Source organism: Berghia stephanieae, chromosome 9, assembly GCF_034508935.2.
Source record: "Berghia stephanieae isolate SIO BIC M18660-M18661 chromosome 9, UCSD_Bste_1.3, whole genome shotgun sequence".
NCBI classification, from domain to species: Eukaryota; Metazoa; Mollusca; class Gastropoda; order Nudibranchia; family Aeolidiidae; genus Berghia; species Berghia stephanieae.
In genome coordinates, this window is record NC_088368.1 from 34,085,385 (window position 1) to 34,108,795 (window position 23,411).

The 23,411-nt window shown below is 34.5% G+C and overlaps 1 protein-coding gene across 5 annotated transcripts in view; it reads left to right on the forward strand.

Moving 5' to 3' along the window:
• LOC144980099 (sodium/glucose cotransporter 1-like) overlaps positions 1-21,100 on the forward strand; it is a 42,621-nt gene extending 21,521 nt beyond the window's left edge. For 3 of the 5 annotated variants that reach the window (XM_078927620.1, XM_078927618.1, XM_078927619.1), the window contains exons 7-18: positions 3,090-3,195; positions 3,877-3,957; positions 5,259-5,333; positions 6,175-6,305; positions 7,621-7,756; positions 9,310-9,424; positions 10,812-10,955; positions 11,263-11,431; positions 12,195-12,416; positions 13,853-13,943; positions 16,470-16,544; positions 19,098-19,442. In XM_078927620.1, coding sequence (XP_078783746.1) covers positions 3,090-3,195; positions 3,877-3,957; positions 5,259-5,333; positions 6,175-6,305; positions 7,621-7,756; positions 9,310-9,424; positions 10,812-10,955; positions 11,263-11,431; positions 12,195-12,416; positions 13,853-13,943; positions 16,470-16,544; positions 19,098-19,297 — 1,545 coding nt within the window. In that variant the 3' untranslated portion in view covers positions 19,298-19,442. Of the gene's footprint in view, positions 1-3,089; positions 3,196-3,876; positions 3,958-5,258; positions 5,334-6,174; positions 6,306-7,620; positions 7,757-9,309; positions 9,425-10,811; positions 10,956-11,262; positions 11,432-12,194; positions 12,417-13,852; positions 13,944-16,469; positions 16,545-19,097 lie in introns of all 5 variants that reach the window. The other 2 variants (XM_078927616.1, XM_078927617.1) reach the window with 1 other exon arrangement.
• The last annotated feature ends 2,311 nt before the right edge of the window (positions 21,101-23,411 follow it).

Genomic DNA, 23,411 nt, shown 5'->3' on the forward strand with positions numbered 1-23,411 from the left:
AATACTGCAATCTAGATAAGAAACCAATAATAATAAATAATAATGTCAGCAAATAAAATTTTGTTTACAACATTAATTGAATTGACCACATTAATATCGTAATACAATGATTTCTGATAGGGAAGATTTACATTTTTTTAAATAAATGTTTTTGCTGGTTTTAATATAGGCATTTAAAAATAAAAGTACCGAATATTTATGATTTAAAAAATGTTATAATAAACTGGGAAAAACCAAATGAAGGGAATTAATTTAAAACTCAAACTGATCTGAATTGCCAAGTTTATGTTTCTTGTTCTCAAATAATAAATAATAATGTGAAATTGACTGTAAGCTTCAATTTAATTACAAAAACAGATAAAATGAACATTTCGGGTTTCCCCTTTATCAACAAAACAGGATGAATGAAACACCACAGATGAATGAGATAATGTGGTAGTGGCGTAGTTAAGATGAATAAACAAGACAATGTCTTGTTGATCTGTTTTTGTAATTATATTGAAGCTTACATTCAATTTCACATTATTATTTATCTCTTCGAGCTTCGAGCAGCAACATTTACATTTGTTATCAAGTATAAGAAACAATAACCACACTTCTCAATGTAGAGATATATGTCACATCAACATTTAAATATTATTATTTTTTTTTTAGACTGAATTTAGTTTAAAGTACTTGGTTCAGCCTGATATAATATCGGGTCGAGGCAATTCATTTGAAAACATGCATGAAATTAAAGCACACATTGAATTGCAAGTCAATACACAACTCCAGTGAGGTAAAAAAAAAAAAATACTTGTCGTGAATTTCAAACAGGTGTTGAGGTAGTAGAAGTAGTAGCAGTAGCAGCAGCAGCAGCAGCAGCAGTAGTAGTAGTAGTAGTAGTAATGTATGAGGTGACATTAAGTATTCATAGTTTTTATCCTCTGCTCTTGTAGGTGTTCAGAGTTCCCTATTTTCATCATTCTTTTTACCAGGCACAGATTCAGACTGATGCCTTCGTTTTGGAATTTATCTCCCTCTTCAATTACAATTTAGCTAGTTTTTAGAAGTCCTGCGTAAAGTGGAGAAAATCATCCATAGACTACCTCCACACCTGCTTGATAATTGCATATTTTTCTTCTTCTTTTTTTTTTTTTTTTTTCATTTGTTTTCATTTGTTTTGTGCAGAGCATTACTAAACAGACGCCCAAGGACAACAATTTAAAAATAATTTTTTGAAATTTTTTTATAAAAAATATTTTTTATAAGAATAAGTAAATCAGTATTAGAATGAGAAATGTTATATTTGAAATTTATAGTTTGTCTACTGTTTGATTTCTAGACATTTGAAAGATTCATACAGAAGGCACACAATTTTAAAAGTCAAGTGTTATATTTTCTTTTGTTGTAGTTTAATTACCCAGGATATGTCCTCGTCAGAATGAGGCGAGTTGCTCAATTTATATTCCATGCTTTTGATGTTTAAGAGATATTTATCATGAACATTTTGTAAAAGGAGTTAGATATTTTTTTATAGTCTAAGTTAGTTTACTTGGCATGTAAATCATTTATTGAAAGTTTCACACTTTTGGCATTGTTTGCTTGAAATCAGTGTGGGTATCCCAAACACATGATTTTTAATTGTCCACAAGTGAAAAATTTTGTGTAATTATGGAATAGATTGGTACATGATAGAATTTCACTAAATATGAAATTGTTATGAGATCTTATTTGAAAATGGGTTCAATCCTGTCATAAACCTTTTATTTATTTATTTTCTTTTTAAAAGTATTTTTTTGTTTTTGTATTGAAAACTTTAAATATTGCAATACATAATGTAGTTGATTGGAAACTATAAGCATATGTCTATTGTGTGAGTTATTCTGCTTTGTGATTGTTTGGGATACCTATACATTGTTTTGTTACCCATGTTCATTTGACAATCTAATCTAAAATAAGTTATATTTTTCTTTCAATTAAAGTTTGCTTTTTTAACATTGCAGTTACTACAAAATATTATGCACCCCCTTATTAGTTTAATTTTGATTTGTTGTTGTTGTTATTGTAGTTGTTGTTGATTTCTATTTAGATCAGTTGTTTTAGTTTGAACATAAAAATGATTTAATAAACATCTGTTAACAGTAATTCGAAATATCAGCATGATTTGATTTTGCACCATAGTTTGATTTTAAATTATAATTCTGAAACAATAGATTGGCGTGCATATTATTGCTTCTTATTTGATTATTATTCTAAAACACGTCATGCGAATTTAAACATTTTTATTCTAGGGCTATTCTACATTTCTGCAAATTTTACTTTATTATTAAAGGTCTTGATTTGATCATTATGAGAGATTCAGCACAAAAGTGTTTGCTGATTTGACACAACTTTACGTTAAAACAATAAAGGGGGTTTGAGATGAGAGACAAGCTCTACCAATAGACTTTGTTGATTGAATTCCTGTTTGTTGGAGAATCAGAGTTCTTATTCTCCCTATATCATCTTCTTCTTCCTCGTTCGAGCAGTTCATGACAATATAGATTTACAACATCTCCTTTTCCTTTCGCACTTTGTAACCATGTTAAATATTCCTCGCTTTTGCTTCCCTTGCTGCCAGTCCAAACACCGTTGAAAATCGATAACCTTAAACATGTCATGTGTATGTAGACTGCCTTCCTGTTTTAAGATGCTGATAACTTTAAAATGTTGAATATAGATTCCGAAAAGGTTGAGCAGGTACTTATATCAATATAAGGAATAGAGAAGTGGCAGATTAAAAACAGGGAGTTAAATTATCTGAGAGTGACACCCAGACTATACTCTCTCTCTCTCTCTCTCTCTCTCTCTCTCTCTCTCTCTCTCTCTCACTCTCTCTCTCTCTCTCTCTCTCTCTCTCTCTCTCTCTCAGCCAGTCAATAGGTGCCGTAACAGTTGGCCGAACATGATTACATTATTAAACCTTTTGTTCTGTCCTTAATATCCTTTAACCTCCCTTCCATATTTTCAATATCGTCATTATTGGATGCTCCCTCGACAGATAATTCATTACATTGCCTTCTTGACTAATGTTTATTTCTTGAGGTTTTCCTAATGTTTCATTTTAGGCGGATCTTTTTTCGGGTGTCATCTTCATAGAGCAGGCTTTGAACTGGGACATGTATGGCGCTATCTGTCTGTTATTGGCCATAGCTGCCATTTTTACCATTACAGGTTGGTTATTTCTATCTAACTCCGTTAGCCACTTTCTTTTATATTTCCGCTTCTCTTTTCTCCTTTTGGATTCTTGCTGCCTGATAGATAGAGAAAGAGAGGGGAGAGTTTTATAATTCCTCTTATTTTCTGTTTTAGATCCTTGTCAAGAGAGAGAGAGAGAGAGGAGTAGTAGTAGTAGTAGTAGAGAGAGAGACAAAGAGAGATCTTAATTATAAAAAGAATACCCTATCTTGGATTCTTGGTGCTTGATAGATAGATAGAGATAGAGGAGAGAGAGTTTTATAATTCCTCTTATTTTCTGTTTTGGAATCCTTGGAGAGAGAGAGAGAGAGGGAGTAGTAGTTGAGAGTGAGAGAAAGAGAGATCTTAATTTTAAAAAGAATACCAATGTGTGAATGCATTTCCTCATCAGAACACAGAAATGTATTGTTCGTGATGAAGGCCATACGGAGTACCCTTTATAAATTGTGAAATAACAAAATGCAGAAAGTCTATTCATGTATAGGATCATATAATTTTTATCGGTACCAAATTGTTTCTACATGTAATTTACTTAATAAGAAATTTACTTTAAGTTTAACCTGTCTTTGTTTCCTTTATTGTTTTTCAAATGCCATCGATCGCATCAGGACACCCACCCAGTATGTTATATCTTTTTTTAAAAATTATTTTCCTCAGGTGGACTTACTGCAGTTGTGTGGACTGACTTTTTCCAGACAATCATCATGTTTATTGGTGCTACTGTCCTCATGATTATCAGTAAGTCGGGCTTTATTTGTAAATGAATTTACTCATTCCTTTACCTTTATTGGGAGCTTTCCAGCCCTATCAATAGAGTACAAGAGTCAGATGGAAGTATACAAGTTCAAGATTGCCCTTTTTCCGGCTAAAGAAAAAGAAAATGAAAAAAAAAAAAAAAAAAAGAGCTTTTATATAGTGCAATATCCACTAAACATGCTCAAAGTGCTTTACAAGGGGTCCCTGGCCAAACAGCAACATTTAACATTAAGTTTATGGACGGGACATGACGCCTGGTAGGCGATATTACAATTTTTTCGGACAGAGACAACGCTGTTAACGGCGAGGTACTCATTTTACACCCGAGTACGGTGAGAGAATGTGAGTAAAGAGCCTTCTCCAAGGACTTTAACCATGCGCCGAGTGAGACCTGAACCCAGGACGTTCTGATCTGAAAGCGAGTGTCATATCACTAGACCTCATAGCTGCACAAAGCCGGAAGACTGGCTTTTAAACATTTTCTGGCTGATCTTGGAAAGTATTGTTGAGTTAGGTTTGTTGTTTTTTTTTAAAGAAAGTATTGAATGATGAAAAAATATAAATTATTTGATGCTCCTGCACTTTCTGCAAAAAGTGTAATTACAGTCTTTTGAGATAAATATCTAGTTTTCAAACAAAAACTTGACAAAACAGAAACTTGACATATTTTATGAGTAGGACTTGAATAAATGAACAACGAGATTTCAAAGCAAGGCTTGAGCTTTATTATTTTGAACAATTTGTGAGGGAAATGGTCTACATGTCGCTATAAAAATACTTTGGAGATAATATGACTAATAAAAGGTGTTCTTGGACTTTTTCGATGAAAATTGGGATTGTCCAATAATAGGACAATTTGTTCATTTCTGCATTCTTTCGCAACACTTTAAAGTAAAATTTTCACTTTAAACATTTTGCTTTAATATTTTTTCAAAGGCAGATAAATGTTATTACATTTAGTTTAGTAAAGTTTGAACCCACTTTTCTTAAAACCACTTTTCTACAGACTTTCCTTTTTAAATGACCATATCAGGCAATGTTTAACATTTTTTTCCCTGAAAATGTAGGTAATTCACTTTCACAGTAACTCAATTTTCATATATTGCAACATTTTGAATTGTTTACCCTAAACGCCTCACAATTAGATAAACTGAGAAACATTAACATCATTGGCGTCTGCTTGTAAGTTTTAAATTTCAGTGTACAAAATTTATAAAGATATTTTGTTCAAACTGTTTTGTTGTAACATTTAATTTTTGTTGTTGTTGTCTATAATTCCTTAGGTTTTTACAAAGTTGGTGGCTTCAGTGAAATGGTGGAAAAATATCCGAATGCCATATCAAACTCGACACGTTATGGTTGGTCCTTTTTTCTCACGTTTTTCCTTTATTTTTTATGATATTTGGAATTTTCTTATCCCTGTGATGAAAAAAGGTCTACATGTCATTTTAAACAAAAATTTGAAATGCATCTCAAATTCTCCAGCTTTAATGATATCAATCATGTCTTGCTATTTGATGATTAATCTTATTGATCTGCTATTGGAACTTGTAGGACAGATTGAAATTGATAAAACTTTTGATATGAAACAAATGTCTGTGAGAGTATAAATTGAAAGGATTATCTGCTTGTGATATGTATTGAGATGAAGGCATAGCCAGCGTTTTATGTGCTTAAATTAGATAAAAATACCTTTTCAAGATATGAGATGGACCATATTGAGTAATTATGATTTAGAAAATGTAATACAAATAAGGATTTAGTTCTAAAACTTTTACAAAAATAAATTCTCATGGTTTAGATGTTTTAAAATTCCATTTCAGGAAATGTAATAGGGATTTAGTTCTCAAACTTTTACAAAAATCAATTCTCATAGTTTAAATGTTTTGAAATTTCATGTCAGGAAATGTAATAGGGATTTAGTTCTAAAACTTTTACAAAAATCAATTCTCATAGTTTCTCATTAGATGCTCAAATGGGGACCAGCAGCGATAAACAGAGTACCTAACCCCTTTGTCTTTGAAATGCATCTCAAATTCTCCAGCTTGAATGATATCAACCATGTCTTGCTATTTGATGATTTATCTTATTTATCTGCTATTGGGACTTGTAGGCACAGATTGAAATTGATAAAAATTTTAATATGAAGCAAATGTCTGTGAGAGTATAAATTCTCATTGTTTTAAAATTTCATTTCAGGAAATAACACTTGTGGTCTGCCCAGAGGTGACTACATGCACATGTTCCGTGACGCTGTAGATGGTGACATCCCCTGGCCTGCAATCACTGGTCTGGTCATCAACTCTATTTGGTATTGGTGTTCTGATCAGGTAGAAACCTTTGCCGTGCTGTCAATCTTATGAACTTTATGATTATTACAGCCTATGTAAATTGTTCAAATGGGATAAATCAAAATCACATCAAACTCTATTTGGTGTTTGTGGCATCTGACCAGATGCAAAGCCGTTTCATGCTGTCAATATTTTAAAATGTCACGCACAAATGTACTGGGTATGGTCTTTTGACCTCCCATGGTGGGCAGGAGGTCACTTGCTGTGTCTTCTAACAAGCCAGGTACTCTATTCATTGGGTAAGACTCAGGGGTCATGTACTTTATTCATTGGGTAAGACTTAGGGGTCATGTACTCTATTCATTGGGTAAGACAGAGGGGTCTGGTACCTTTTTCTTTGGGTAAGACAGAGGGGGAGGGGTCATGTACTTTATTCATTGGGTAAGACAGGGGTCATGTACTCTATTCATTGGGTAAGACAGAGGGGTCCGGTACCTTTTTCTTTGGGTAAGACAGAGGGGGAGGGGTCATGTGCTTTATTCATTGGGTAAGACAGGGGTCATGTACTCTATTCATTGGGTAAGACAGAGGGTCGGTACCTTTTCTTGGTAAGCAGGGAGGTATGTACTTATTCATGTAACAGGTGTCTCTATTCATTGGGTAAGACAGAGGGTCGGTACTTTCTTTTAGACGAGGGGGGTCAGGTACTCTATTCATTGGGTAAGACTTAGGTCGGGTACTCTATTCATTGGGTAAGACAGAGGGGTCCAGTACCTTTTTTTGGGGTAAGACAGAGGGGGAGGGGTCAGGTACTCTATTCATTGGGTAAGACTTAGGTCGGGTACTCTATTCATTGGGTAAGACAGAGGGGTCAGGCACTCTTGTCATTGGGTAAGACAGAGGGGTCAGGTACTTTATTCATTGGGTAAGACTTAGGGGCCAGATACTGTATTCATTGAGTAAGACAGAAGCCAGGTATTATATTCATTGGGTATATCAAGGGGGCTCAATTATTCATTGGGTAAATCAGGGGGGCTCAATTATTCATTGGGTAAATCAGGGGGGGGGGGGGCTCAATTATTCATTGGGTATATCAGGGGGGCTCAATTATTCATTGGGTAAATCAGGGGGGCTCAATTATTCATTGGGTATTACAGAGGTCTGTACTATATTCATTGGGTAAATCATGGGGGCCAAATTATTTATTGGGTAAGACAAGAGGGCCTATCTACTCTGTTTATCTCTGCTGGTCCCCATTTGAGCGTCTAAATAAGTAGAGAAAATCGTTTAGACCGGATCAATACGCATGTTATTAGTTATTATTTTCATTTCTTTTTCTTTTCATTCAACACAGGTCATTGTACAGAGAGCTTTGGCTGGGAAAACATATGGCCATGCCAAAGCAGGGACTATTTTGTGTGGATACCTCAAGATTCTACCTCTGTTTTTCATAGTTTTCCCTGGAATGATCTCGCGTATCCTCTTTACAGGTAATACGCTTCAACAGTCGTAACGTCACTTCCCTCGTAATGGCGCATGGTAACTTAGTAACTGGCTCTAAGCTATGGGAACAATGGCAGATGCCCTTATGAAATATTTCCCCGTCAAGCATAAAAGTGCATCCAGAGGAGAAAAACATTATAAATCTGATCATGTTTTGACTTTTACACATTCTGATCACAAGACATATGAAAAGTTCTAGCCAGCATGAAGAATAAAAAGTACAGATTTTCTTTGTTTAGAACCATGATGGCTGCCATTGCTGGGCGACGTGACATCAGACTATTGAATCCAATTGTAACAATAGTTGAGTCCTGGTAGGGCACCTGACTCACAATCAAACTGGACCTGTTTTCAAACTAATCTAGGTAGAATAGATATTTTTATGATCTCTATGTGTACAATCAACAATAACTGGGTAGCTGGGCTCGTAAAATCTGGTGGAAAATACTTTGTATCCAAAAGGTCGCAGGCAATTGTTGGAAAAATAAAGATAAATGCTCACTATGCAGCACCGAGCTGTAGCTGATATTTCGGTTGTCTTAAGATAAATTTCCCCTTGAGGATGAATAAAGTGACTTGACTTATGCCTCTTGACTCCTAGCGGAGCATTGGGCCTCAACAGCTCTCTTCCATCTTTTTCTGTCCTTGGCACAGACTTTTGCCTCACTCCAGGTAAGATTTGAGATGCTCAAATCTGCAGCTCCCTGGTGGGTTTGGCCATAGCGCTTCATCATTCCTGGTCTCCCAAGAACTGAATTTATGGTTTTATTGCTGTTTTAGGTTTCAGTAACTTGCTTTTTAAAAAATTGGAGGGGTAGTTGGCCCATCGCAATGAACTAAAGTGAGTTTGTTTATTTGTTTTTTTATTTATTTAAAATATACTGTTACCGTCTCAACTAAATAACTCTTTAATCAGGAATTGATTTTTATACCCAGGCTTTGGTTTGCATTATTATACTTTTTTTATTTTGTGCGGCTATGTGGTCTAATGATATGACACTCACTTTCAGATCGGAAGGTCCTGGGTTTGAGCCTCGCGCTCTGCGCATAGTTGACTCCTTGGAAAAGGCTCTTTACTCACATTCTCTCACCTTACTCAGGTGTAAAATGAGTACCTGGCCATTAACAGTGGTGTCTTTGTTAAAAAAATTGTAATATCACCTAACAGGCGCATGTCCCGTCCTACGGGTTAAATGTTGCTGTTGACCAGGGACCCCTTGTAAAGCGCTTTGAGCACATTTAGTGGATATTGCGCTATATAAAGCCTCGTGCTCTGCGCATAGTTAAGTCCTTGGAAAAAGGCTCTTTACTCACATTCTCTCACCGTACTCAGGTGTAAAATGAGTACCTGGCCGTTAACAGTGGTGTCTTTGTTCAAAAAATTGTAATATCGCCGAACAGGCGCATGTCCCGTCCTACGTGTTAAATGTTGCTGTTGACCAGGGACCCCTTGTAAAGTGCTTTGAGCACATTTAGTGGATATTGCGCTATATAAAGCTCTATTTTTTTATTTTTTTTTGTTCTTCTCATTTGCGTATAGAAACTGTTGGCTGCTCAGATCCAGACATTTGTAGTGACGTGTGTGGCAGCAAGACTGGATGCTCCAACATTGCCTATCCAACCCTAGTCATCAACCTGTTACCCGATGGAGCCAGGTACTGTATAATAATAATAATAATAATAATAATAATAATAATAATAATAATAATAATAATAATAATAATAATATATACTTTACTCATCCAAAAAAAAAATGGAAATTCGTTTACAAACGTGACATGCATAAAAATGTATAAACACAAAGTTGAGAATCTATGGCGACAATGTATACATATATATATATATATATATATATGCAAATGCATAAAAATGTAAAAAATATACAACCAAGAACCAATAGCGACACTTTATATATTAATTTGATCAATTGAGATAAGCCATACCTCTGGCCTCTAGTCTGAAATTATGTGTGTGTATTTAAAAAATAGTATTTAATTTAAATCACAGTTGCGCGTTAAAAAGTAACAAAGTGTAGAATAATAGCATACTCTAAAGAGTATTCCTCATTCTCTTTTCAATTCGACTGATTGTCAACACAAAAGACGACGGAAGACTGAAGTCCCAAGAGATGCAGACTTTAAGGGGAAGATCGGCAGTGAAGCCAAAAAATCTCTAATAGTGATAGTAGGATTCCGTAATATTGCTAAAAAATGACTGGACGTTTGGTCCTGTCCCAAATCAACATTTGGTTTTTAAATTTGATTGGTGGTTGTCATGGAAATATATCTAAACAACAACACTATTGCATACAATAGGATTCAATAGTCTGATGTCACGTATGCCCAGCAATGAGCAGCTTAGTTCTAAACAAAGAAAATCGGTACTTTTTATTCTTCATACTGGCTAGAAATTTTTCACATGTCATGTGATCAGAATGTATAAAAGTCAAAACATGATCAGTTTATAATATTTTTCTCCTCTGGATACACTTTTATGCTCGTCGGAGAAGTATTTCATAAGGGCGACTACCATTGTTCCGATAGTTTAGAATCAGTTACTAAGTTACTATGCGTTATTACGAGGGAAGTGACGTCACGATGGTTGAACCCTATTGATCTGAACCGGAAGTTGTAAATTTATTTTAAAATCAAAATGACTGGAAATACTAAATTTTTGGATTTTTTAAATATTTTTTTTATTATTATTAGAAACTACATTCTACATTCATTCTTAACAATAAAAGCCATCAAAAGATAATTACATGACAAAGTCTTTCTTTTGCTATTCAGCATAGGGTTTACCTTCACAATAAAAGCCATTTGATCAAAAGATAATTACATGACAAAGTCTTTCGTTTTCAGCATAGGGTTTACCTCGATATGATATCAAAAGTAACACGAACATGGGGAACATGCACTGGCATAACATTAAAATCTGAAAAGGTGTGAAGGAAACAGTGCCAGAGAAATCAACAAATATATTAATTATTGTAGAGGATATTTAATTCTTTTTTTTTTTTTAACTTATCTTGTTGTCACCCAGAGGTTTGATGCTGGCTGTGATGTTGGCAGCCCTCATGTCGTCTCTCACCTCCATATTCAACAGTAGCAGTACCATCTTTGCCATTGATATATGGACACATTTCAGGAAGAAGGCCTCCGAGCTGGAAATTATGATAGTTGGCAGGTTAGAATCAATTGAAGTCAAAAACAAAACCTGATGGAATCTGAATTTTATTTTATCTATTTAAAAAAAAAAAATTTGTTATTTTTCTTTTTATTGCTTTGATTTACGATTTTTCCATACAGGTATGTTTATAATTTTCATGCATTATAAAAAATCCCTTATTTATTTATTCATTTCAGCTGCATATGCAACCAGCAAAATGGACTTACATATCTTTGAAACACATTTACGTTAGAATGCTAGTCTCGCAAAGTGCTTTCCACAACATCAATTTACTTTTTTCTTTTTTTCGTTTTCAAAATTTTAGACTGTTTGTGGTGGTGTTGGTCGTGATCAGTATCATCTGGATTCCAGTTATCAAAGCTAGTCAAGGCAGTCAACTGTTTGTCTACATTCAAGAAGTATCCTCTTTCCTGCAGCCCCCTCTCTGTGCTATTTTCTTGATGGGAATCTTTTGGCCAAGGCTCAATGAAAAGGTAAATTGAAATGAGTTTTATGTCTGGGACAGATGATTGGGGTAGGGTAGCCCTTTGATGTCAAAGATTAAAAAGTGGACAATTGTTTACTTTCCATAGAACTAGGGAGATTTGGTCACGTATACACACTTGCCAAGCATTACGATTTTATCATATTTCGATATTTGAGACCGCCCCTACGTGATTACGACTTTACCTGTGCAATTACGAAATTTCGTTAAAACAAAACAAATTTTAAAAAAAAGCGAAATGGTGTTTTGTGTTTGTGTGACATAATTGTTTTAGATGGACAATTATTTATATTTATAAATCACAACTGTATCCTCCCACTGGGGGGTTTGCTTTGGATGCATATTCAACTCGAAACATGGAAAGGCAACTTTCTCTTTATTTTTGGACTGATTACTATTTTTTGTCCCAAATTACTATTTTTGGGGGGCTCCAGTTACTATTTTATGAATTTTTTTTTTTTTGGCAAGTCTGCATACATCTGGCAATTACTCGTTTGTCTTCAATGTGCCAGATTTTATGATTTAGTTCTTAAGATTCAAATTGGAAAACAATGAGTCAAAAGAAGAAAAAAAAGGTAACAATGTATGTTTTGTTGTCATAATGTAAATTTAATAAGTGAAATCGCAGTGACTTTATTCTGACATGAAACTTATCTGCTCCTATGGTAGGATTCTAGTACTATAGTTATACATTGTATCCAAAATTAACTTCATTTCAAATTTATTTTAATCTCAAACTTTTGCATCCACAGGGAGCATTCAGTGCATTGATAGTAGGTTTGATTACAGGCCTGGTGCGCTTTATTCTACAATATGCATACACCGTCCCGGACTGTGGCAGTGATGAGCCCGATCCAACGCCCAGTATGGTGAAGAATTTCCACTATCTCTACTTTTCCGTGTTCCTATTTGTCTTTACCAGTGTCGTCGCCATTGTAGTCAGTCTGCTCACCAAGCCTATAGATCCAAGATGTGTAAGTTTTTAAAATTTGAATGATAGTTAATGATAAAATAATAATAATACTAATACTAATAATAATAACGATTATAATAATAATAATAATGATAATAATAATAATAATAATAATAATAATAATAATGATGATGATGTTGATAAAAATAATGATGATAATAGTAAATAATCTTATCTATTGTATCTTCTGAAAGGTTGATTAGAAAAATATATCTTTTATATGGCAAGATATTTTATTTTATCAATAAGAAAGAATATAAATTTTTAAGATACTAAAAATTTCAAATTTCATTTTTCTGAGAATCCAATTCACACCCCAAAATAGTACAGTGGAATCCTGATATAGCCAACACTGACGGATGAAAAAGATTGGTTGACTTTAAGGAAGGTTGACTTTATCCATTGTTAACAGAACATACTTAGATAAAGAACAGAAAATCAGGGACCAATGAGAAGTGTTGACTTTAAGGAAGGTTGACTTAATCCATTGTCAACAGAACATACTTAGATAAAGAACAGAAAATCAGGGACCAATGAGAAGTGTTGACTTTAAGGAAGGTTGACTTTATCCATTGTCAACAGAACATACTTAGATAAAGAACAGAAAATCAGGGACCAATGAGAAGTGTTGACTTTAAGGAAGGTTGACTTAATCCATTGTCAACAGAACATACTTAGATAAAGAACAGAAAATCAGGGACCAATGAGAGGTGTTGACATTAATAAGTATACTTTAATATTTAGGCATTATCATTACCCATGACGCACATGACATAGAGGATATAAAACAAAGAATAGCAATAGCATAACATGTGATTCATAAAATGCGACCACTTGTGTCAAACAACAACCCAAAGTTGAAGACCAGAATAAAGTTAGTGGAAACATATGTTATAAGGTTGTGAAATGTGGACGCTTGACAAAGAATGTGCTAGGAGGTTAGAGGCGTTTGAGATGTGGATGTATAGAAGAATGTTGAGGTTATCATGAACAGACAAGTAATACCAACGAGGAAGTTTTGAAGAAAGTGAGAAAAGGAAGAATATTTATAGATACCATCAGAAAGAGGCAGTTACGATTTCTGGGACATGTGTGGAGAAGAGATGGAACAGAAAAGTTGGTAACATCTGGGATGATCGAAGGAAAGATGGATAGAGGAAGACAGAGAATATATTTAAATAACCTAAGAATGGCAAAAAGTGATTTTTAAAGCAACACAGACTTCATGCGCACCACAGAGGATCGTGATTCGTGGAGACAGCTGACCGGCAACGTGCTCAAGAGTACAAGCTTGGATGGATGATGATACTTTAAGAATGTTGACTTTATGCGGATTCCACTTTACCAGTTAGCGGTGATGGGTCACAATTGTACTCATTTCACTTCCTTTCGTAGTGATGAATTTTGAATGTGTTTTGTTTTCCCTCTTTTTTAAAGTTGGAAAGATTGACGTGGAATACACGGCACAGCACAAAAGCTCGCCTGGATATTGACAAAGTGGATCAAATTGAAATGAAAGATCTTGAAGGTATGGGATATCAAATTGTCTCATTTTATGCTTTCTCCTTCAGTATTTGCAAGATTGTTTGTTATCTCATCTTGTAACAAATTAATTAAAACAAAAGAAACATTAAATTTAGGCTTTTATATAGTGCACCAAAACAGGCTCAAAGCACTTTACATGGGGCCAACAATAACACTTAACATTTAGGACGAGGCATGATGCCTGTTAGGTGGTATTATGGTTTTTGTGACAGAGACAACGTTGTTAACGGCCAGGTACTCATTTTACACCCGAGTAATGGTGAGAGAATGTGAGTAAAGAGCTTTTAAGGACTTAACCATGCGCTTCTCAGAGTGGTACTTGACCCAGGACCATCCGATTGGAAGGCGAGTGTCATAGCACAAGAGGACATAGCTGTACTATCAATCAATGTTGAGCTCGGTTAGTGACTTGATGGGGATTATTGATCATAAAGCTCTGGGCTTAAAATTGTGTCCTTAGGTAACATACTTGACTCTTGTGTGATTGAGTCTTGGACTTCATAAAAAGTAACTGTTATTGTAAGATTTATAGTTTTATAAGGATGCCTAACGGATGACTTGACTCTATGAAATGGAAATTGTATTCGGTATGTCCTGTTGGGTGAATAGATGTTGCATTTGAAAGGCATTAAATTACCCATGTCTCATAGTGGTAGAATCTAGAATTACATTTATGGTTAAAACATAGAAATTCATTGTTAAAAGTAGTACAGTCCACTCTGTTAATCGCAACATTTCTTACGAAACAGAATTAATTCTATATAAAAGTCACTGGTTAATTGCAACAAACTTCGGTTAATCACAACAAATTTTAGATCTAGAAAAATGGTTATTAAATAAATCAATCAAACAAAATGTCATGTTTAATTTCATTATGGGTGAAATCATGACAGGTTGAAGAATCGAGAGTAGGCAAGGTTAATTGCTACGGTTGTGTGTCACCACTCTATTAGAGACAAAAAGAGGACGGACTTTGCAGTATGGGTTTAAGAGGTCATATTTGACCTCATGATAAATCTCTATTACCCTCATTCAAGAAGTCTCTTTAACCTATTTGCTTCCAGTTTTGGAAACTAATGGGCAACACGTTTATAGATATCTGGCCTCAGTGAGGAAACAGATGCCTTCTTAGGGAAATGAGTGAATTCAAAAACAAAGGAAAATGATGGAATTTACAACCATAAAAATAAGAAAGAAAAAGAAGAAAAAAACAGCATACATACACATACGCTAAACAAAAAAGAAAAAGAAAACAAAACAAAAAACAACACATTGTTAATGAGGCCATGCACAGTCCCAAGCCTGTGTAAACTCAGAAAAAAATGTTGCAATAGTGGACAGGAAACTCAAGTTTGGTTAATCGCAACATTTTTGCTGATCCCAAGGTGTTGCGATTATCCGGAGTGGACTGTATATTTAAAGATGAAAAGCTTTTTGAAATTCAAGTAGAGATATCACTTTTCGGAAATGTCCATAATTCCAGATAGCAAGAAATTCCTAATCAGTATGCTCGTATGTTCTTCTGTTGAGGTGTATTGAACACCTCCATCTATAATGATAATAATAATAAACTCTTATAGAGTGCACAGTATCCTCAACAATGAGGCTCTTAGCGTTTTAAATTACATCAACACAAAACAATATAGAAAGCACTTGACATCAATAAAGAAATGTTTTCAAGGATTTCTTGAAAACAGACAATGATTTAGATTCTCGGATGCTATGTGGAATGGTGTTCCATACAGACGGACCAAAATGAGATACAAGTCCCACTCATTGGGCAAATAGAGAGGCAATGTCGTCACAAATGAAGAAGGTGGTAACAAAGGAGTGTCAGCATGTGTGTATCAAATTATAGTAGCAAGCATAGTATAACGTGTTGTTTTTTGTAATTGTGTGCATCAGTGGCCGAATGGATGTCGTTTCCACTGAAGAATATAGATGGACATGGTTGAAATCTCATTTATTTTCACTACCTTTCAATTTAAATTGTTTATTGGTTGTGAAAAAAGTTTTGGAAATTTGATGTGGCATCTCTGTGAAAAGGAATTTATTGTTCATAATTTTAGTATTAGAAGGGGAATGGAATGGAGAATGAGAGGAGGAAAATATTAACAAAGGGTAAAATGGTATGTTTAATTTTAAAGTGATTATTGGACAATATTGCCCAGATAATTCTAAGATGCTTTCATTTAATTTCTTTTTCGGTAACTTAAAATTTTATATCATTAGCTGTGGGGTTATTTATTCATTTTGTAGTAGATGGAATGTTAACAGGTTTGAGAGCTACTATACCATATATCTATATTGAGACCAATTTGAGTCATTAGATAAAACTGACCTGATACTGTTTACAGACTTTGTCTCTCAAAGATTTGGGTTTTCCAATTATTTTTTGGGGGGGTTTTTTTTATAACATTTCTGTCAAGTATTAAAAGACTGAGTAAATTTTGCCAGTCAAGTTCTCAAATTCATCTTTTTTTAAATTTTTCAATTAAATTATTGACAGCCGGGAATGGAGATAAAGTTGAAGTTGAGAAGAATCATGGATTTTCTGTCAATGATGTGCCGGTCGTTGTAGAAGGTAAGGTTTTTATTTTAAATAAAGCCAAAATTTTTAATTTTTTAAAAAGATAGATAAGAGAGAGAAATGTTTGATTTGCCAAGGGAAATGTCCACAATTTGGTATCAGGTCTGGGTTAATCTGTAGCTAAAATTGAATTGTCTTCCAAAGCTGGAAATTTAAAGTAAAAATGATCGAGTTTTTATATAAGGCCTTTTAAGCTGTTATGAAATTATGATATTCATTCAAATTTAATGATGTAGATTTATGTTAAGTTTTCTGGATTTGCTCAATATGATTAAAACTGTGGGTCATGCATGATAAGCCTTATTTCTAGTGATTTTTAAAAATCACTTTCATTAATTTTTAATAAAATCTCATGATAATATTTTACTTTTTCATTTGTGAGGCAGCAGCTTTTAATGGTTTCGTCATATTTTGATGGCCTATTCAAGGCGAGTTATGTTTAGGTTGTAGACTGAGTGAGTTTTTGGAATTATGAGCAGATTATGTAACCTTACAAAGTACATGAAGTTCATTTATTTTCTGTTTCAAAGAAAAAAATATTCCCGTATATGGGAATAGAACACTTTGGCTATTAAAATTTGAAAATCATTATGGACGTAGTTTACTAGGTCTTTTCTAAGGATATACTTTTGTCCTTTGCATGAATGAGGCAAATATTGAATGAGCTGTAAATTACATGACAAAACGTAGAAATGAAGTGAGTAGGAAAGTGCCAGAAGACAACAGAGAATAAAAACTTTGCGGCGGCGATGGGAGCTTGAACCCGCAACCGTACTGGTACAACAATTCCGCCTGGCCGGGGAGATCGTGACTCTACCTTATGAGCTATCCACCACTGCAAAGTTTTTATTCTCTGTTGTCTTCCGGCACTTTCCTACTCACTTCATTTCTTGTTATTATCAACATAAGTGCCTGCTCCACTCACTTTTCTGAATGACAAAACTTATCACTTTTATTCCTGCTTCGAGCTACCATTTCCTTGTGGGAAAGATCTTGATAAAGCTCACTTTGGCAGTCTCTTTTTTCCCCCATACATGTTTTCCCTTTCATTCAAGGTGGCTAACTGAATTTTTCCTGAAATCTAATGATTTGTTTTAGCCCAGACACTGGCTTAGATTCTCCGGCAAACTGTTTGTTTTTTGTTGTTGTTTTTTTTTCTTTTGATTCATTTCGCTGTGATGTGCCTCTTCTCTTATTGAATAAAATGGGAAGTATAAAATGTAATAATGGTATTTAGGAGATGCCAAAATGTTGATTTTTTTTTCTTCTTTTTTTGCCTTTTCTCTTTAAAGCCTTATTACAAAAAGTTGTTTACCACCTGGAGGGGTGAATATTCTCAATAATATATTGATTTTAAAATAAATAAACAAAATTAGATATAACAGCTAAAAAAAAATTTTTTTAAATTCTAAACACGGAACATTTCGTGATCAAAACCCTTCTCCAGGCTGAAGAAGGATTTTGAGTCCATAACATTCCGTGTTTCGAATTTTGTGTTTTCCTGAAGCTGTCATATTTATATTTGTTTATTAATTTTTACAGTCCACAGCCAGTAGTAGTAGTAGTAGTAGTTTGTATGGCTACACCTCCAAATTCATTTCGTCAACCCAGCTTCTTAAGTCCTCCTCCGCCCTAAGAACTGTTTCGTAGCCACCTTCAAGTTTAGTTACTGGGCAGTGGAGGATGATGTGATCGCTGGTCTCTGGAGCTTCCTGACATTTCCAGAAGGCATCACTGTTCCCAAGTTTCCATCTGCACATATTTGATGCAGTTCTGCCATGTCCTGTTAAGAGACGATTTGAGGAAACCCAGTATTTTCTAGCGTTGTGGAATGCAGGCATTCTTTTAGTGGGATCTTTTATGGTGTTTCCTCCTCTTGGTGTTTCCCTGTTCCACAATTCTCTCCATTTCTTCTCCACACTGAAGTCTACCAATGTTGTTAGGTGGAAAGGTCTTCGCGATTTGAATCTTGGTTTTTTCCACAGCTTCTAGCAGCTTAGTATCATATTCATTTAAAACAGCATTTGATGGCTGATTTTTTTCAAAACTTGGTTCAGTCCAATTTCTCTCAGCAGTGATTGGGTGTCTGGGTCAATATCTGACTGGCGGAGAGTACTTTTGCAATAGACTATAGAGCCAAATATTACTATCCATTCAAGGTTTCAGAAAATGGTTTAGATGCCAGCATCATTGCCCGTTTGGCTCGAAAAAAGACAAAAGGAAAAGAATCTCTCATTTTTTAGCTTCCTTTTTACATCGTCATTGTTAATTTCATGTACATTCGGTCACTTAAATTATATATAAATTATATATTGTGTTTTATATTTTGTATGTATTTTGTGACACAACTAGAAATAGCAGTTTTAGGATAAATTATGATTTTAGGACGTATGATGATAATTTGTAAAATTTTTCATTACCAGGTTGGTTTTTTTAAAAATGATATTTCATAAAATCAATAATGATATGTGCCTTTACATTTTTTTAAACAGCCAAACAGTTTTTAAAATTATTTTATTGGTTTTTGGTTTATTATTCCTTCTTCAGAGCCTGTATCCTATCCTCGTCGAGCTTTAAACTGGGTGTGTGGAATAGACGCTGACAACAAGGACCAGCTGTCAAAACAACAGATCAAAATGCCAGACATGCTGTCTATTGATGAGTCAGAGAAGTCCAGAAAAATTACAGGGACTGCCGCTATTCTGTTAGCTGTTGTTGTGGCTTTTCTGTTTGGATTTTTTGCATAGATAACAAGTTATTCATTCTGCACTAGTGGTTCCACTACGATTAAATCTTTCAGCGCTGAGGCTATATTCACACTTCAGTCACCAAATGGCTGACACCTGATTGACGCAGCATGAGAATAACAAGCTAAGACAAAGTGACATTCGAATTTGGTGCAAAATCTTAATTAAAATACCCCCCTAGGGCCAATTGAATGTTCTGATGAAAGAAATGATACCATTGAAAGAAAATAGGATTGGATTACATTATTGTTTCAGCCTTTCTAGACCAGCCACACTGTGCAGCCATTGGCCTGTAGAACAGACTCTGCTCTGACTGCACAGTGCGGCCAATGGCGCTGAAAGAGTTAATGTTGTCTTATTTTTAAAAGATCAAAAATGAGGGTTTTAGAATCCAACAAGGTAAGAGATTAAGAATGGTGGTCAATTTAAAAAAAAGATAAATCTTCACTGTTTTCTTATCATATCGCAATATTCAGAGCTGAGAATCGTCCGCTACAACAACCACCACATCATCATTCTTATCACCACTACTACTACAACTACCACCACATCATCATCCCGCCCACCACTACCACTACAACTACAACCACCACCACGTCATCATCCCCCCACCACTACCCTCTCACTACAATTACTACAAGCACCACTACACTATCATCCCTACCACCACTATTACTACAACCACCATATGTTGTAATTAAACTTTCAACTTTTGAAATTCCTCCAAGTGGTGTCAGAAATTGCTGCGAGACACATTTTGGACTACATCTCAGTAAATTTTTATGAAATTCAAATTTATATAGTGCATGGATGGATCACGATCTATGCACTGAAAAATGTCCTCCTTTTTTGAGACCATCCATTTTCACCCCTGAAATTATGTAAGAGATGAACTCAAGAAAGATTGTATGATCAGCTTGTAATAGTGTTAAGAAATGATTGTGGAAACCATATGATCCAATACAACGAAAAAGCAAAACAAAATATTTTCTCATATTTTGTTTTGTAATTTTAAAATAATCTTTTTATTTGGACTGATGCATTTTATAGATTATTACCTCATACTCATACATTGAAAAGAAGTGTTTTACAACGTTAAAATAATTGTTTTACAGTCAAGCTCAAGTAACAGGATGGAATGGTATTTTTTTCTGTGATTTTGCTTTTCTATTTGGAATTTTGATGTACAAAAGAAGTCAGAATAGGACAAATGCTGAATATGTTGTAATAAATATGACAATTTTTCAGTCATTGGTAAGGAGAGAGTTAACAATTCATAAATATTAATGGCACTTTATGAATATTAATGAATACATGGAATGTCACGGCTGCTAATGTACCTTCTAAATTGAAGGTTTTAGCTTGAAGCCATTCATATTATTTTATTTTTTAAAGTCTTCAGCTTCTTTCCGTGGATTTTTAACTTTGTGTGATTCAATTACAAACAATCCCACTACAAGTGAATTCCAATCTGGCAATTCTCAACAAGTATCATGACCAGAGCATCAGGTACTAATATGAAACTTGCCAGGGATCAGAAGTGGTAGTTGTTCATGTTTGTTTGTCTTTGTTTTGTATTTTTTTGTTTTTTGTTTGTTTGTTGTTTTTCAACCTATGCATAAATACTATTACCGGTTTTTCAAAAGAAGAATAGCCAATATTACGATGTAGTGTAGGAATTGGTGATATGGAAGGAGAGAGAGAGAGAGAGATCATAAACATCATTGTAAAGAGCCAAACCAATCGTAATCAGAACAAGACATATCACATACGTCAGTAAGGGTATCAAAAAAAAAAGAAAAATGTTCTGACCACCCTTACATGGAAGCTTTTAAGGATAAGTGGGCTCTCTCTAAGTTGTCAAAACACATTTGTTCTCTTTCTCTCATTAAAATAAATAATGTCCAATCCCAGTTTCAGTTTCACTCAGCACGCAATGTCTGTATTGTTTCGTGTTAAGGCGTATAATCTTAAAATATGAATAATCCTCAATTTGAAAGTAGTTCCTCCAAGCCATTAGATCCATAGAGCCGGAGTTCATCCCAGTTTCTGTGGTGTGAAATGGACAATAACAGTTGCTTGCTACCCTTTGGATAAGACGCTAATCTAAGATACTTTCTACCAGATCTAATAGGCCTAGCTTCCCAATCACTTTTGGGTGGAAAGGGGTACCAGGATTGATTACGGTCCCTTTGTGTATGAAGCGAGTGCTCTACTTACTGAAGAATCCCCTCAAATGACAGGGGTCATTTTTTTTTTAAGGGCATCAAAGTAACTTTTTTATACTTGTCCTTAAAACGACCAAATTGCAGTGAAATGGTTCAAAACTATGTGTCTTATTAGAACCTGTCTATAAATGAATTCAATATAAATCACCAGACATTGTATTTCCATAGTTATGCTCAACTCATTTGAAAGGCTTTTGTTGGCTTTATCATTATTGCTTCACCAGAAAGTTTACTTTTAATACTAGGAAATACCGGTGCACCAGGCCTGAGTAGGCTATTTTAATTTTCTTTCAAAGATGATAATTATACACATGTGTCACTTTTCTGTCATACATTTGATCTGTTTACATTGGGCATATCAAATTTTGTACTATATTATCTTTTCAGTTGGTTGTGAAACGCTAGTTTTAACTAAAACCTTTCACACAATTTTTGAAGATCTGCAAATAAGCTTATTTTATACTTTAAATGGTCTCAGATCTCCAATAAATATAAACATAAATGGGTTATTTCCCTTTATAATACCACTGAAAATAATTTATTTTGATTTTTAAAATTTATAATAATTTGTATGAGTTTAACTTTTAAATTATTATTATTAAATGAGGAGCTATAAGAATGCTGTAGGTTCAAAATAAATGCACTGATATTATTTTTTGGATCAAGTGTAAGCGCAATTGCACCACCAGAACTCAGGTGAGAAGAAGCAACCCAAAAAGTAGCCCACAAACTGAAAGATCTCACCCTAATTTCATTAAAAACCATCATAAATGAAGCTCCCAGAACATCGTGACTCAAATCCAGAAAGTCCTTCTATCACTCAGAACTTAGAAATTTCGATATTGAGAAAGCCTGGAGGGAATATTGGTCAAATAGCATGCCTGAGGGAGGTGGGGTAATCAAAGACCCAACGGAATTTATGCCAGGCTTCTGGAATGGCAATCAAAAACAGTGGGTCGCCTCAAACTGACTACTGACAGGTCACGGCAGGACGGCTGCAAACATGCCCAGATGGGGTCTGAGGGAGTCAGCCGACTGTCCTCACTGTCAGAGTGCAAGACAGCAGACCACATAATCTTACTCCGCCCTGTGACGAGATTGGCGGGAGGTTTCAAGGCTGTCCTTAACTGTGGTGATGAATTTAAAGACTGGCTGGAGAATTCTAATGTGGAGATGTAGCCATACGCTACTACCAGGCACACAGAGTAATTTATCGTGTAACCTACAACTGTCACCCATTTGAGACAATCCACTGTTTATTGCTTTGATGCAAACAGAGACAAACTATAAATTTGTGATCTTGTAACTATTCATTACCTTCCTTTCTGCTGGCACTGAAACAAACAAAATGGTTGCAAACACTGAGTAATTCATAAAGCAAATAATTTTGAAACAAACAAAAGTGCAATTCATTACAATACAGTTTCTTTTCTTTCAATGACAGTAGTTATTAATATAGTTTTGAAGACTTTGGTTACAAATAAAATCTTCACTATTCTAGAATTTTGGCAGAGCTTAAAATATTTTTCTTGCAAACTTTCGAAATAGCTATAAATACAGCTGAATACAAGTTAATGTAAATTTTTAAGATTAACCATCTTTCATATTCATATATGTCACGTTATAATCAAAAATTGTTTACATAATTTACAGGATAGATTTTACTTAAGTGTCACTCTTTTATGAAGAACAGACAGTTGGGTTTTGCATTATTTTATTTAAGCCGAGAATTATGATAAGAAGAGTGATGAAATGCTACTTATAATTTTATTAGATTAATGTATTTCTCATGGTGGACAGGAGGTCACTTGCCGTGTCTTCTATCCCCCTATATCTGTTTTCTGAGTTGCTTTCTGTCTTTGTTGGAATGGGATTACTTGGTTTTG